A 17,049-nucleotide genomic window follows, 5' to 3' on the forward strand; every position below is an offset into this window, starting at 1 on the left:
GATTTCCCAGCAAAAACCGAGTGAATTGTCATTTACGTCGTATGGGCCTATGGGACTGAAAAACCAATGGGAATTTTGGCTGCCCTCTCCCAAAACGCACATTGTGAGTTAACAAAGACTTGTTAGAAAGGGCAGATTCTTAGATTTGAAACCTAGTTTGACGTGTAATGTTGTAGTTTGTACTTTTTCATTACTAGACAGTAGCATTTTTATTTTACTTCAACTGCAAACTTACTGTCTAAAACTAGTTTGCGAATAGAAAAGGTATTTTAAAATATCCAGAATTTAAAATTCTCGCCCCTGAAATTAGCTTAGCTTTCTCTAATTCTGGAACAGGTTCTAATAGTCAACACTTGCCCTATCTCTTATTTCTTGAACAGTTCCACATCTAATCGGGCATTTTGTCAGTTTAAATTACTTATTTAAAATTGAGTTCTTCCGTATATAAAGACTTTTGTAGTTTTATTAAATGTAGTCATTTCCCTCAAATCTACCTACAACATAAAGTTGTTTTGAATGATTAATACTTATATTACAGACACTATTTCCGACAGGATTACATAACTTCTCTCTTTGCAATATTTGTAGATCATGCTAGGATGTGCTTTTTCCTTCTTATAGGACAGTCCTGGCTCAGTTCTATCCCAAAAGAAAGGAGGCATTCACAGACCCTCAGACCTCCCCAGCCTGCCTACCACCTTTGTCATGCAAATTTTTAGCAGGGCTGTTTGTGAGCAGTGCCTGTTGGATGACAGGCTTGTGTTAATGGCCGAGCCCTGTTGTCCCACACAAAGGACCCCGGAGGCCTCCTACCTAGCCCTAAACACTTCCTTCTTTGTCTTGCACGTTTAGTTCAACTGGGAAAGATGCTATTGTGGTGGAGTCCAAGGCTAGTTTGGGGGAGGGGCCGGGTGACTGGGTTCAAGTCTGCAGTTCGCTCAAGTTCAGCTGAGAGGATTGGCACAAGGTGATTTGCATCAGGCGGTGCCCAAAAATGAAGACCCTTGTCATAGCATGATTTTGATGAGGGCACTTTAGTGTGTTCTAGCTGACAAGCCAGGGCAACCACCTCCTGATGGATCACAGTGATACATTGACCTGACAAATGTTGTCTACGCCTTTTGGGGTTGACTTTGGATCTTCTCATGAATGGTTTGTTAATAGTTGTAGATTGATTTGATATATCTGAACTTTAATAAAGGGTGAATATATGACAGCAGAGTTCGAATTACACTCAGGCTTTCAGGGGGTCTGTGATATTGTGGACGGGGGGGGAGCGGGGGACGGGGTTTCAGGTCTTTTCAGGGGGCTGAACTCTGCCCGATACCCCCAAAATGCAGACCCTGCTATACATTCTATTTTAAAAATTAATGTGTTAATGTAATGAGTGAGTCAAGCTCACTCAGGCAATCTCAATGGTTAAGAAATGGTATAATTCACCGTAGGGATGTTCAAAATTTTAGTAATTTTTTACTATTAAATATTTTTTAATTTTTACTTCAGACAAGGTTGGGGAAACACATTTGAATATTTACTAACCTATTAAAATTACTTTGTTTATGTACAGATTTTATAATCTAACCTTATTTTTACTTCAGGAGGGGTTCAAACCTAAGTTAGGGGGTTAGACCCCCCCCTGCAAACACGCTGTAATTCCAACCCTGTATGACACTAATGTTCACTCATTTATGTCAACTCTTATGGCAGTCATATCAAATATCCAGTGTCCATGTAAACTCTCAATATCCTTACGGTGCTGAATCACGACACTTACTCGTGTTTTTGTAATGAATTCACCTCAGTCCAAAATAGCCCACTGTCTAAATGCATGAACAGAGTCAGCTGTGAAACCTTGCATGATAAGACTGGAAGGGAACGTTTCGTTATATATCGAAACTCCATGTAAGACGGCAGCTAACTACCAAGAATAATTAAAGGTGGAAGCTTAGGCAAGCACATAAAGTGCTACCTTGGCATCTGTTGTTAATCTGCTCTCTTCGTTAGGCTCTCGGGATGTAGTACTGCGACTCTTGATATTTATCCTCCGTCACTGTTTATCCATCAATGTGCTCCACTCAGTATTCTCTCAGGTGTTCTTTTCTTCCCAGCCGCTGTTAGATGTGGGCTAGGGTTGCAGGCACTTTTATTGGGCTTTATGCTAGATCTGTCTTCAAACAAGGCCAAATGAGGCACAAGAAAAGAAGCAAACCCCCACACTGCCAAAGTAAAACGCAACACTTTTAATCCCCAATAAATACATAATTGGCCAACTATTATCAGGTCACAACGTGACAGAGAGAACATTGGAATGCTCTGTTTGTGTGTGTGTGTGGGCGTTCGTGCATGCGTGTGTTATTTCCTGGTAAACATTAGGCTTGATTCCTGGAAGGAAATGATTATAGCATGTTGATTAAAAAATGGTGCACATTATGTACAACAGAACAAATATTGGTAACACCTAAAATAGGGGCACATAGTGTAATGTTTAAATTCATGAACTATTATCAACAACTTAAAGACAAACACTGGGGCATGGACTGATGCCTCCAATTTGTTGTATTGGAGAAATGCAATTATAATGAAACAAATTTAGGAAAACCATACAAACTACTCCAATAAAAATATTATATATCAAATTTGACATAGAAATGGCAACCCTGGTCTGGGGACTAGTCAGGTTGTGCTGTTATGAAGGGGACACATTCAGGAAAAGTGAAGTAAGCGGGACAATGGTTGGATTTGACCTCTGAGGTTGCTGTTGGCAGGATCAGGCAGCATAGTTACATTCTCTAATCAGACCTCACTAAAAGATTTTGGATGCCCAGTGTTGATACTTGAGCTGTCACCTTCCCGTCACCTATTTCTCACAAGCCCACTAGTTGGCAATAATCTATGAAATATCACCACACACAAAACTGACCTGAATTTTTTCAGTAAATATTCAGCTATATTGAATTGTATGTTAAAAAAAGACATTTAAAAATTAAATCAAGTTCACTGAATAAAGCACTTTTCAACATTGTAATGGCAAAGGCGTTAGGCTACTGCACAAGGTGAGCCAATGTTTACTCATGGAGGGGTCAACCACATTTACTTTTACATTTATAGTTGCGAGCAGTTTCTGTGTTTAAAGTAAAACAAAATTGACCTTTAACCCCATCCAGTCACTCACCTCGCAGTTTGATCTGCTGAAACATGGGGGGAAATTGATTGTGTGTTAGTGGATACCCTGAGTTCTGGAAGAGCCTGAAGAAATGCATAGCCTACACATCTTAAAGTAAGTATTTTCAGAGCAAAATTGTCTGTGGTGAAATGGATTGATAATTGGCTAATAATAAACTGCATTCAATTGTGGCTACCTTGCCAGCTAATCACCTTAACCTTTTTAACGAGAGCTTGTGATAAATAATTAAAATGTAGGGATGACAGATTAACATTAAACCTTTCAGCTGAACTGAGGCAGTATGGTGGCTCAGCTTGTGTAATCTTGTTCCCCATTTTTAATCTGTTGTATCTGAGCAGTGTGAAATGTGCTACATAAATAAAATTTGATTGGATTTCTTTTAACCAATAGCCAAGTGAATGACCAATTCCTTCCTTACAGTCGATCTCACTCCAGTAATGTTTAAACTTTGGCTTCTTTGATATCTTCAACTGAACCAGAGATTGCGTGACCAATTTTTACAAGATTCTTCCATTGCAATCCTGAGCACATGTAATGCAGGTAACTGCCAAAATAAAAGAAACACCAACTAAAATATCCCTCTCTGTTACGTTCTTGTTGGGCAGTTCTAGAAGAAACTCCCTGCTCACTCCCTAGATTAATATTTGCTTTCAACTGATTCAGAGATGCTTATCTGTTTGTGACCTGCTGCCCTTAGGTGATGATGCATTTCCCTCAGACTTCCACGCCAATGTCACTTTAAGCCCCATTCCTTGTGCAACATCAGCAGGTTCAGCAGTTGTAGTGACTGAAGCCGCTGCCAAACGTGCCCTGACAACCTCCCTTCTTTCGGAGCCACAGTGAGCTCCTGTAGCCTTGGCAGCTGCACACACACTCAGAAAAACAAAGAAAGCAAGTATGCCAGCATTTTTATACGCAGCCGTCAGCAAGCTGGAATGTTATGTTTAATCAACTAAGAACCACACCTGTGTGGCAGCACCTGTTTTCAAAATATTTAGCATCCCTCATTTACTCTAGTGTTTCCTGAATTTCAACTTTACCTGTGTACTTGTTTGCACAACCATCTATCCCATCAATAATCATCAACCATTTTAGCAGATAAATGAATAAACAATGCAGACACCAATGATAAACTCTTATCCGACAATGTTAACACAATTTCAATTCGTCCAGCTCCCCAACCCCCCACTCTGACCGAATATCAGGAAATATTAAAGAGATTAACTTTTCATTGTTTCAAAGCAATGAATTGCATTTATTTCCACAAATATTAATATTTTTGTAAGAAAATCCAAATTATAATTGTATTCAGTAGCAATTTATTATTTAAAGGGGTTACAAGATATCCCATTATATAAAAATAGACACAGCCAGTAAAATCCAAAAAACATGAACAGAGTATGGAGGAAAGGAACACATAAACAATGATCAGTTAACACCATGGAAGGAAAACTGAACCGAACTGTAAAATAAATGAAATTTGACAACTGGGATGGGTGGGGAAAATGGCATTCTTGAATATAGATACCACGATAAGAAGTCATGAAATAATATTAGTTATCATGGCCATTTGAAAAGGGACATACTGTTAAGTGCAAGTATTGCGTCTTTCAATACCTTTGTCATCCTTTTCAACAGACTCATGAAACCTGGACTCTTGTGAGTTTGTTCAAAGCTAGCTGTGACTTTGTGTCCCATTACCTTCCAGCAGCCAAGGGAAAGGACACCAACGGACATGTATATTTTTTCCACCAATCCTCTGGTTTCTGCACATAATTTCTCCCCAACGACACCCTCAATATTGACTATTTTTGCAACCAGAGGTGTCTTTACCATTGTTTCAAAACAAACAAAAAAAAAACATACATACAAAGAGTGTTTTCAAAGATGGCCCACGCAGGTGGCCTAACCTGACTGTTCAGACATAATGGTGAGGGTTACATGCGTATACTCTTCTGATAACCGCTCAAAATACAGAAACAATCACAGAATGCTTATTTCAGGACTGGCCAAGACACCAATTTGTGGACTGATTTCAATAAACGGAATGAAGAGGAATGGTTTTTATCATAAAAAATAAAACTCTTTGTTCTTATGAAAAGGTAGCATATTCGTCATAGAACACCCAATCATGGCAGTCTACCTTTTCTGTGTTCAGAACAAAATGCCCTCTTGTGGTCAACACAGGGCACGGCAACTTAGAGCTGATGTACGCACAGCATTACCTGAGTTGGCAGGGAGAGGGGCTGTCATAAAGGCACGTGTGCACCATTCAGGGGGTGGGAAAGAAGAATTTTCCACACTAGGTTTTGATGGTCTCTGGCCAGTCACACAAATTATGCAGTATGACTGAGCCAGATGTCTCATAGATATCCCATAATCCCACAGTCATACAATCACATGACAACATAGAACAGGAAGCATATAGTTTAGATGCACCCCCACCCCCAACACACATACATACACACACACACACTATTCATATAATGTCTATCAAAATGTGCAGAATAGGGCTCCAATTAAAACAAGAGTATGGACACAGAAGCTGTTATATTAAGGCAATGACAGTGGGTGTGCAGTAAGGATGTAGGGGTAGCCCAACCCATGGAGATATTGTCAGTACCTCACAGTGACCATGCAAAAGAATCGCCACCACCACACAAGCAAAGACAAATTGTCCCCCACACAGAAATCCATGCTCTAGAGGCTCATGGGTCTCTATGAAGGTGCATTTTTTGTTGTCTGTTACAGCAGCAGATACCAGCCAAGGCCCAAAGTAGCCTTCTTTTTTAATAACACTGCTTCCTGCGTGCACAGGAAATACGTAGCATGCACTTGTCCAAAGAGAATCTGTACTTAAATAAGGTCTCAGAGTCACAGTGTTTCTGGTCACCTGAGTGAAATCCTATAATGTCTAACAGGAGTAATTAAGGAACTGCATTTCCAGAGCTGGACGTTAACACAGCCGAGCTGAAGGAAAGCACTGTGGTTCTGGATCTATGCCCTGCGCAGATTTGTGCATTATCAGACCTGCAGCGCACTAGCAGGCATCCCAAGACTCGCACTCTTTACACGTACATAACAGGCACTCTTTGAAATGGAAGGAACAGCGAAAGACAGATGGATGAAGTGTTGTTCTTTGAAGGCTCACACACACACACACACACAGACTAATTGTTTGACTCGGGCAGACAGGCTTACAGAGAGACAACATGGTTATTTAAAAGCTTACAGACATACAAAGCATGGTTATTTAAAGGCTGACAGGACAGACAGATAAACTGACAGACGGAAGGATGTAGCAGTTATTTGAAGGCTGACTTCAGCTCTTTAAAAGCTGCCTTTCGTTGCTTCTTCTCCTCCAGCTCTTTCTTTTTCTCCTCCTGCTCTTGACGAATCTCTGCCTCGAAGCGGTTGGATTCGCTAATGGCCTGGACCTGGCAGGTGAACAGTAATATTGTTATGTTCGGCCTGTCCGAGAATACCGAGACTGTTAGCGTTAAATTGGACATGAAGGGGTGAAAACTGCGCTTTGTGCTTTTTTCCAAATATGCTTCGTTTAGCATGATTTTATCATCGTGAATCTGAAAGATTGCAGGACCAACCAGGTGAGATATGTTGGGAAAGTCAGTGTATGTGTGTTTGTTTTTGCGTGTGCGACTGCACGTACATGGTCCCTGTGTGTGTGTGTATGTGTGTTTGTGTGCCTGCCTCCGTATCTCAGGTTAAATGTAACTGTGTGTGTGGGAGTGCGTGTACACATGTGGGTGTGTGCGAGGATGCACTTGTGTGAGCGTGTGGTCCTACTTTTGCCTCAAAGAAGGACTTGGCACCCTTCACGCCCTCTGTGGACACGTCGATCTCGGAGAGTGTGGCCAGGACTTGCAAGCCGGAGCCCTCCACCAGCTCGCCAGCTGCCGCCTTCCGGAAAATCAGCAGGAACTGGGCGGAGAGACGGAAGAGTTCGGTTCACCTCTGAACAGGTCGTCTCAGCACAACTGCAGCTACCTGCAGCAGTGAGCCAGGTGATGTGGGTAAAATTCTAGCTCTGTCATTGGAGAACACTGCCGCCTCCTCTTTCCTCCTCTTGCACGGCTGCCATCTGTTTCTGTGCTGTTCCCCACTGTCTATTCTCCTTCTCTGCCAAGCCTATTTACAGCTTTGTGTCTGCAAACAACACACATCATTCATCTTCCCCCCAAATAGCCCTGTTCCACACTGGATCTTTCAGAGCCAGAGTCTTATAAATTATTCAAACTGAGGCAGTGTTGACAGACTGAACACAGCCATAATCCTGACTTGGAATACAGAACGGAGACCCAGACAGAGAATAGAGGCCCAGCTTTCACAAAGGAAGTGTGAATTCTTTACGTAAGACCAGAACAGGAACACGGCACCCTGTCCAACGGACCACCCAGCCCTGGAGAGGCGCCGGGCGGGAAGATGGAGGTCAGGTTGGGTCACCTCTCTGAAGCTCAGCTTGTTGTCCAGATCCTCATCCACCTCTTTGATCATGTTCTTTAGGCCCAGGTGAGTCTGCGGAGCCTCCAGCTTCTCCATCATCAGTTTGAGCTCCATGAGGTCAATGAACCCATCCTTGCCTGCGTCATACCTGAATGCAAGGCACACGCATGCACAATTGCACCATGTCAGATGGGGTTTCACCTCAGGGGTGCCTGAAGACTGAGAACATGTCAGCGTTCAGCCAGCCAAAATCACTGCCGGATCAAATTCTGAACATCCCTGCTCAGAATCACGAGTTTAAAAAACAATGCAGTGGCATAAATGTCCAGCAGAGGGCAACAGCTAAAGCACATCGTGTACCTGATTTGTCCTTAAGTTCCCTTTGCACGGACAGACAGTCTGCTCTCACTCTGCAGCAGAACACTTTCTGACTCATAGTTTCAAAATTATTACTGACACAGTTTCTCAAGAAAACCATGTGGGACATAAAAAGGGCTTTCTCTCCCCCACCAGTGAAATGCACATCAGTGAACAACACACTTCTCTACACCTCATCAAAAAACAATAAATAAATACCTGTTATTGTTGACACTAATCTGTAGATTTCTGGCTGGGGTGTTTTTATTAGGAGGGTTTGGTGTGTATTCGATAGTCCTTTGGTGCAGACTGAAGACCCACTACTTGTTCTCCAGCACATTCTTTGCACTGCAATAATGTTTCAAATCATCTTGCTACACTTTTACTGATTTTGCGAGTATTATTTATCCATTGTTGTACTACTGCTGATTTTACTACCCTATTTGAAGTAATAAGATATGTTGTTTTATAAATTGTTCTGGATTAGAGCATCTGCTAAATTAATGAAATATAATCTATTTGTGTGGAGATAAGGATTGTGGACTGGGGACTGGGGTTTATGGGTTACGGTTTCATAATCCTTCATTAACTACCAAGAGGTTGTTTCTGTCTCCGCCAATGAGAATCCAGGAAATGTGATGAAATATTTACCCTGCACTATACTTTGATAAGTACTCAAATAGATGTATTAACCTGGAGGTGCAGTGAGTTTTTTTCATAGTAAAATGGCGAGTCTTAAATTTAAAGTCTTAAATTGTATTGAAAACCTTGATGGAGGTTACATGAGTGTTATGAACAAAAGGGAAACCACAGTTCAGACCTCTCTTAGATGGTTTACAGAAAGCAGTACAGCAGTGGGTGGATCGGAAGTTCTCATGACTAACCTGAATATCTCTCTCACAGCCTGTAGCGTGAAAAAATGACACCATTTCATAGCCTCACCTCCTGTATGCTTCTGCCATCAACTGTACAGTTAAGGGTAGCCATGGCAACAGCCATCTTTTTCTTAGCAAAGCCAAACCACAGAGCTAAGACATAATGACATTCAGAGCACACAATGATTTCTAACTGGTGACTGTGACATCATCATCTATGCTACTCATTCCTCCTGTAACTCCTCCCCTTTCTGATCCTCTGTGACTCACTAGTGCTTACTTCTCCCTAGTCCATGGAGAGACACAGAGCTCTCATCCAAAAATAAGAAAATAAAAAAAACATGGGAAACAAGTGGAGGAAAAACTGCAATGGAGCCTTTGTTATTTTAAATAGAGTGCAGTGTTCAGAGCGCTCGTAAATTAGGAAGTGTCCAAAACCTGAACCAATGGAAGAACTGTGCACAGCCGTTCTGTTTTAACAAAACAGTTTCCACTGAGGCCTGCGACCCTGCTCAGGATAAGCGGGTATAGATAATGGATGGATGGATGTTTCCAGTGAGGGTCACCAATTTCTGTTTCTCTCTCTTTCACTTACTCATACATTCTCTCTGCCCTCAATGCCCACACTCTTCCTCTCTGTCACACAGGCCCGTCCTCCTTTCTCACAGTCCACCCCTAACCTCAGGTGCATTCCACACATTCCCCCCTCTCCTTTAGGAGCAGCCGGCCGGTGAAGGGGGGGCAACAAAACAGTCACTGGTGCCCATTTCTCCAGGGCCCACTGCACAGTGTGGCACCTGTCCTGGGACACAGGGCTCCTATATGCTCTCTTTTGAGAGTGGTCATGTGTACAGGGCACCGTACCACGGCAAATCAGTCAGGGAAAAGCCAGGCACTGGCAGTTCAGAGGACAGAGCACGAGTGGTTGAATCTTGAATTCCTGGAAGCAGGCTCCGCGTGCACAGTCTTGTTGAAGAGCTGAAATATCTTGGGAACATGCCTGCCTTTTCCAAAAAGCTGTGCGACTCTGAGATGGAGAAAAAAGAACGCACTCTGAATTCTCCCTGCAAAGGTCTCTCGCTGTCCCTTTCTCCTGAACAGACACTGTAAAACGGGGATCAAGCTCCTGGACGAGACCCCCTTCTGCCAGACCCAGTACCCAAAGCTATTGGGGGTATTCTGAGCCCTGACTGCTGACTGTCCACAAGCCAATAACCAAAAATGAGCTGAATTCAGTAGGGAGCCTGCCTCCAGCTCTGGCCCCAAATGAGGAAGTGGTAGCTGATAATTTATGTGAACACACAGGAAGTGAAGGGTTAGTGTCTACATGACTCCACCGTCCACAGGAAGTGCTCGTTGCCCCAGCTTCCTCAATCACACAGGCGTTCTGACAACCAAGCAGGGGAGATATGCAAGAACACCATATATGGTAAAGAGGCCGACTCTTGTGTTCCTCATTCCCCTATACTTACCCTACCCAAAGACTCAGATACTTTAATCCAAGAAAAGGTAGACACATACACGCATGTCGACACATGCATGCCCTCACGTGTTTGGCCGCACAGCTTCTGTTTTTACAGTCCACCAGTCCGCAGGGAGGGGTTCTGTCTTTGGACCTACGTGTAATGACATCATCAACAGAAGATTCGGAAATTCCTGATGACGAAGCTAACACGGCAGTGTCATGCTTGTGGGCGATGCACCACATACACGTCGTTGGCTAGAGTACTGGTTAAAACTGCCATAAACTAAACCAGCTCTCAAAGTGATTACGTGTCAATGTAGCTCTCAAATAATATCTCCGTTTCTGAATGAGTCACAGAGGCGGGCAGTGGCCGTCAGCTACAGACAGATAACAGTCAGTGAGCCTGTTCACACAAGACACACTACACCGAACAAATCGAATTCCTCACTTCACGAGAATTTTCACAATTCTTCACAAGCTTCACTTGCGGTAATAAGACACATAACGCTCCACAATGGGATTACTGTTTAACATGAGGCTGACAGAAGGGAACTAGAGGTTGCAAACAATCATTTTTAATGGTATCAGATCCCAGAGTACTAGCACAAATACCGGTTTACTGTAAACTCCAGGCAAGCCAGCATGATCTGACTCAGTCATGGTGTCTAGAGCAACAAAGTCTGCCTCCAGCATGCAATGGTGGATGAAAGCCAGCTATGCCTGCTCTAAGTAAACAGTGCCACTTACTCCTTTTTGTAAAAGAGCTTATCTCTACAGTTCTGAAAAACCTTCTGACAATGGACACCACCCCTAAAATACACTGTCCTCTCTGGTGTTAGTTTTACACAATGACCAGCTCTGTGAAGGAAAAGACACCTTTCTACAGAAGCTTTTCCTGCAGAGAGAAATCTTTGGCGTGCATCAAAGAATAATTTGCAGAGCTTAATTAGCCCTGGGCCAATGATGGGGAGCACCAATGACCATTCTGATGCCACAAAAAACCCAGAGAAACAACACTGAAATAGCATTCTTAACAGCCAGGGTGTAGGGTTGTTTTTTACTGTTTATCCACTCTGTTCTTGACCTTCTAATGGGTTGAACATTAACCACAGAAAAAGCAAAAGCATGCCCAAGCTGTGCTCCAAGAAGGCGATAATTACTAATCCCTGGGCAATCCCCTTGGGACGTTTTAGACAGCCACACAAAATAAAAACCCTGCATTCCTGGTCAATTCTGGGGTCATCTCACACCAGTGAGAGCAGCTGATTGGTACTACCCATGCCTTTGGCTGATGACCTCTGAATTCACTACTGGCTCCTCCCCTTTTCACAACTTCCAACCTCTCCAAGGCTACACAGCCACCCTCCTACTCATTCATGGCAGCTTTGGTAATATTGGAATCCAAAGATTCACTCGAACTGCTGATTCTGAGCCAGATCACTAATAGTTATAGTCACTTATAGTTTGTGCTTAGACATCCCAGCTGACAGCTATAAACAGACACATACGACACTACAAGCTTCTAAACCACAATTACAAAATAGGGGCACAAAGAGTCTCAGCAGTAGCGTATCAAATTAATGCCCTGGTTCTTGGTGAGACGGTGCACCCCATAGTCTGGGATTAAACGTAGGTCATGCCAAAACAAGATCTTATATCCCATAGCAGGGTTCAGCCAAACTGCTCAGCTGCTGGACTGGAAAGGAAAAAGAGAGGGCAGCTGGGTGAAAGCACTTATGAGATAACACCTGCACCCTCCTGAAACATAGGGAGAACGTTACTGCAGTCAGACAGGTAAAATATGGGACAGGTAAAATAACACAAATACAATATATTTTTTAAAAAGTTTTTTCGAACTAAAAAAAGTTTCTGAACACCAGGGCAATGCAGTGAATACTACATATCAATTTGATCCAGGGCCTCATTAAAAGAGATGTTCACCATGCAGCTTGATATATTGTTCCTTAGGCACGGTAAATGGAATAGCCCATGGACATATGTTTGCCAGGCTGAACTCCTTTAATGAAGAAAGAAATAAAAGAAGCTGAGCGCATATGAAAGGAGTACATTAACTAGTAAATTTGCAGTAGTTAATATAACATATATCAAAATAGATAGAAAAGAAAGTGCAAACATTTAAGAAAAAAATCACAATACACAATGCATATAATTAAATATATATATTACTGTCAACAAAAATACACACATCTGGCCACAAACACACACACAGACATTTAATTATACATGTCATTATACATGTTCTTCCTGACATAAATATAATCACAGTCAGATACTGCATCTAGAAGTAACAACTTATAGAATGACCCGTGTGGCCGTATCCTAAAAGTGAAGGTGAGATGCTATCTGATTACTTGGAATTCCAAATCAACACTCAGAAAAGTACCAGTGTGAAACAGGAAGTGTGTCAGTTACACCTCAGATATGAGGACAGCAGTGCTGCAGAACCTCTTCTGAATATATTCAAAAATTACAGACGGTAGCCATTTTGCCACGCGGTTCAGAGTTCCCCCCTTTTTCACAACAGCAGTCAGGGCTTGCCTCGCTCTGCTGCTCAAAGAACAGTAGCCTCAGGAAACTAAAATGAAGAGCCTCACATCTGGAAGCAGACCCATCATAAATCAGTGAGATAAGAAGCATTCATTAGGAAGACTGAAGACAAAATCCAAAGCAGCTGCCAGAGTCACTCCATCTTCACACTTAACAGAGAGGCTTCCACAACCAAATGGCTTTATTGAAATGTCATAAGAATAAAGCCAACTCAGCACCAGAAAACTTAACCTGTATTACACCACAAACTTACTGCTGCACTAGTGAATTTTCCAGGGAAATCTATGAACTGGTACAGCAACCTTTGGGAACTCATAGCCAAACCAGGTACAAACCTGATTGTTCCTTAACTTAGCCACCGTGTGCTCTGAGTGAAAGTGACATGCAAAGACTGAACTATGTCAGTGTGACTTCACAAGAGTTTTGAAATCAGGGGTGGTATAGTATATCAGCACCTCATAAGAGAGACAGGGGCGTTCAGTTGGATCACATGACAGTTGTACCCAGGCATGCTGAGAGCTAAACTGTCGTATTCTAACAAGTGGGACAGAGTTCTGACAAGGTGCACCTGTGTGTACGTACCCAAGTTTATAAGCTTGAGCCAGTATGAGAGCATAGCTATAGAGTGTAATGTCGCATAAGACTATGATTATTTTCTTTGGATGGGTTAATCACAGCTGTTGTTCTGCCGAGATAGCTGGTGAGGGCCACAGTCCGAAAGCCACAGCAGACCTAACTCTGTTCCATGTACAGCAGGGTTCTCAAACTCCAGTCCTGGAGGGCTGCAGTCTCTGCGATTTACTTTCAATCAGCAGCCAGTTCAGGCCTTGGAAACAAGGTGCGCAGACTCTTCAGTGACTTACAGTAAGTGCATGAGCACACCACTGTAACGCGCTGCTGGCAAGCTTAGCGGCCTGTGCCCTCAGGCCACTACAACCAGCCAGACTCAATCTGGCAATTCAGATCCCTCAAACTGGTACATCAAGCTGTGAAGAGCACTGCCGCTCTCAATCAGTAGACTATGATCACACCATACACTCCAACCAGACCTCGATGGTCACCATCCTCCCACCAGCTGGTCCTCCCATCCCTTAGAGCTCCTGCCAGGCTCTCCCCACAGCCCAGGCTCACCTCTGCCCGCATCCGCCACGGTGGAAGGCAGATTCACAGGCTGTTTTCCACAAATGTCCAAAAACTCACATTTCTTTAATTGCACCTCAGTGTTTTGACTCCATTTTTTGATCCATTAAAAAAGAAACCCAACTCTGGCTTTATCTCACTGGTCTTAATGCAATCACCCTTAATGGCGACACCTAGGCTGTAACTCTGTCTAACTCTCACTCTTATGGTGTTTGCTTACCATGTGAATGTACTTTTGGTCATCAGTTTTGCTAAAAGTATCTCCTAAATGACTAAATTGTAAATTGTCAGGCCTAGGTTCAAGAGGCACAATGGGAGTTTCATACCTTTATTATATTACTTTTTATTTCACATTATTTAAAATGAGTTACATCTCTTTACTGGCAGGTCCCCCTGCTTGCACCCCCCCCCCCCCCCGCCCCCAAATCCCCTTCCCACACATTCTAGTCCAGCCCCCACTACTACAACCCAGCACCACTGCCACACCCTTCTTCTCTCATCTGAACTGCAGGTATGTGATGTGAGCAATACCATATAAGCCTGTGGCTAAACTACACTCCAAATACGTTCACACATTCACTCATTTATTCTTCATTGGTTAAGTACATTTTTCAGATGTAAAATTTCTGATACTTTTTGTCACTGTATACATCTATGATGTGCATATTTGTGCAGGTGTTGCGTGTGCAGGTCGTATGATGGTATGATAGATGGTATAGCCGAGTATGTTTGTGTGTGCATGAGGTGTGTTCATTAATACATATAGAAATCAGACTTCAGATTTGACCTGACATTTATCTGCTCACAGATCAGATGATAGAACAATACACTGAAGAGAAGATCATAGGGGAATTACAAGAGTACAATTTCCGCGTTGCTACAAGGCTCAGCACAAACTTAAACAAGACTCAGCCTGCGTAAGCATCCTGATGGATCGGACCAGGTCTTACGATGTTCCAAACTAATTTGACCAGTCTGAGCTAGAGGTGTGTCATGCGAGATTGCACACTTGCATGCATAACGCGGTGTGTCCCTGGCCATAGCTGCAGGAACCGATCACCTGTGGGAATAGCCTACTCTGCGTTATTTCTGCGATATCTGCCCCAATGTTTTCGTTGCCCAAGGATAAGAAAGTCACACGATACTGGCTCACTGGCACAATTAATAAATATAATTACACGTCAAGATCACAATACAAGAAAGCACACGTTATAGCGGCAGTTAACCATACGGTTACACTGCTAATCAATGTTGCGCATCGACAAAGTTACTTTGAAAAACTTTGGCTATATTAAGAGATATTTCGTACATTACAGAAATGGTTCTCATAACAAGTGCGACACATACTGAATTTTACATTTAGCTATCTTGTAGTCTATGTATACGCGATACAGACCATGTCTCTTGTAATATACACTGGCTAGATAAACATCTAATTAAAACTACTGTAAATTTGAGATGTGTGAATAACCGGCCTTCTAACTGCACTCGAAGGGAATACTCACTGTTTGAACATTTTTTCCATGTCTTTGATTTGCTTCCGGGAGAATTCCTTAAACTCCGTGTTCGGATTGTACACCCTGTCACTGGGCTGCTGATGTTGCCCGACCCCTTCGTTCAGCTGCCCTCGGCGCAGTAGTTTGGCACCCAGTTCATTGTCAGCGTTGGCTGTAGTCGACTTCTCATCCTCTCCGTTTTCTTCTGCCTCGTCCACGGCCACCGCGTCCTCGGTGCCATCCTCTATTTGCAGGCGCCGTGTCAGTTTAGATGCCAGCTCATCAGATGCCATGGTTGTCGTAATTTCAATTTAAAACAAATATGTGAAAACACTAGAACAAATATGTGTGTTTTACCGAATCGAGCGTACAAACCAGTGCAATGTGATTAAAAATGAACGGACCGTACGGCACTCTAAACTGTGCCAACAAGAAAACTTCGCACCCTCGCTCTAGCAAAATAGGAGCGGCCAACCGCTGTCAAATTCAAAGACGCAGGACTTGAACGCGCCTCTTCCTCACCTCGGCGTGTTCAGCCAGTCTGCCACGCCTCTTAAATATGCAATAAAGTCCTGGATGCAAGCACCAATGGAATGTTCCGTTTGTTTGTTTTTTAATTACCTATTTGCTTATCTTCACCGAGGGCATAGATTATAATCTATTTTTAAACATTATTCAAAATCATGGACAATTAGGCAATTTATAAATCCATGCCAAGTACCTTGCTCAAGGGTAGATAACAGCTGCAACCATTGAGACCGGATTGTGACAACCTGGATACAAGCCACTTATTTTTACCTCCTCAAATTCAGACGCAAACATTTCAGAAATAAAACCGTTATAAATAAAGAGAAAGGTCTTTTGACCTGACAATGATAGCTCTCCACATCGTCATTTTGTAGATTTGCCAGCCTAAAGAATGGAAGTCTTTGTATGAGGGTTATAGCTAAAGTTTCACTTTAAAATCGGTTTGAACCAAAACCTCAGTTCACGCACAATGCATATGTAAGACTCCCCCCTCGGGAACGATCAAGTATTGCAGGAGCACACCTAAAAAGAGCTAGCACAACTGCAATCAAATTTTAATGGCTTAGTAGAAATATGGATTCTCCCAGGGCCTAGGAGTTCAAAACTTTTTATCTCAATCAGATCTGATAAGATTTTGAAATCCCATATTTTGTGATCCAGGATCAGACAACTCAACTAAATTTTGTCCCGGTATTTCAAAGCAATTCAGGATAGGATCATCCTGATCCAGATTCAGACTTTCCAAGATTAAAGCACTGGTAATCAGGATCTGGTAAAGCACTGGAACATTACTGAGAAAGATTACGATTTTCTAACCTTCACATTATATATAATATTCGGGGGGCTTTAAAGGTGCAATATGTAACTTTTTGAGTGTCAATTTTTATGGCCCTACAATTGTTAACAACTTTTTTTTTTTACAGCTAATACTATCTTTTAGCTCTGACAGCTCTTGATACAAGGAATAGCAGT

General features: G+C 42.6%; 1 protein-coding gene across 1 annotated transcript; it reads right to left on the reverse strand.

Moving 5' to 3' along the window:
* Nucleotides 1-4,483: 4,483 nt before the first annotated feature.
* On the reverse strand, nucleotides 4,484-16,079 carry LOC118211365 (EF-hand domain-containing protein D2-like). Its single transcript, XM_035388524.1, has 4 exons — nucleotides 15,559-16,079; nucleotides 7,649-7,796; nucleotides 6,992-7,126; nucleotides 4,484-6,621 (listed from the first exon to the last, which is right to left on the reverse strand). Exons 1-4 carry the CDS (start codon nucleotides 15,840-15,842, stop codon nucleotides 6,490-6,492), a joined length of 699 nt encoding a protein of 232 aa, XP_035244415.1. The 5' UTR covers nucleotides 15,843-16,079; the 3' UTR covers nucleotides 4,484-6,489.
* Between the last annotated feature and the right edge of the window lie 970 nt (nucleotides 16,080-17,049).

Source organism: Anguilla anguilla, chromosome 13, assembly GCF_013347855.1.
Source record: "Anguilla anguilla isolate fAngAng1 chromosome 13, fAngAng1.pri, whole genome shotgun sequence".
NCBI classification, from domain to species: domain Eukaryota; kingdom Metazoa; phylum Chordata; class Actinopteri; order Anguilliformes; family Anguillidae; genus Anguilla; species Anguilla anguilla.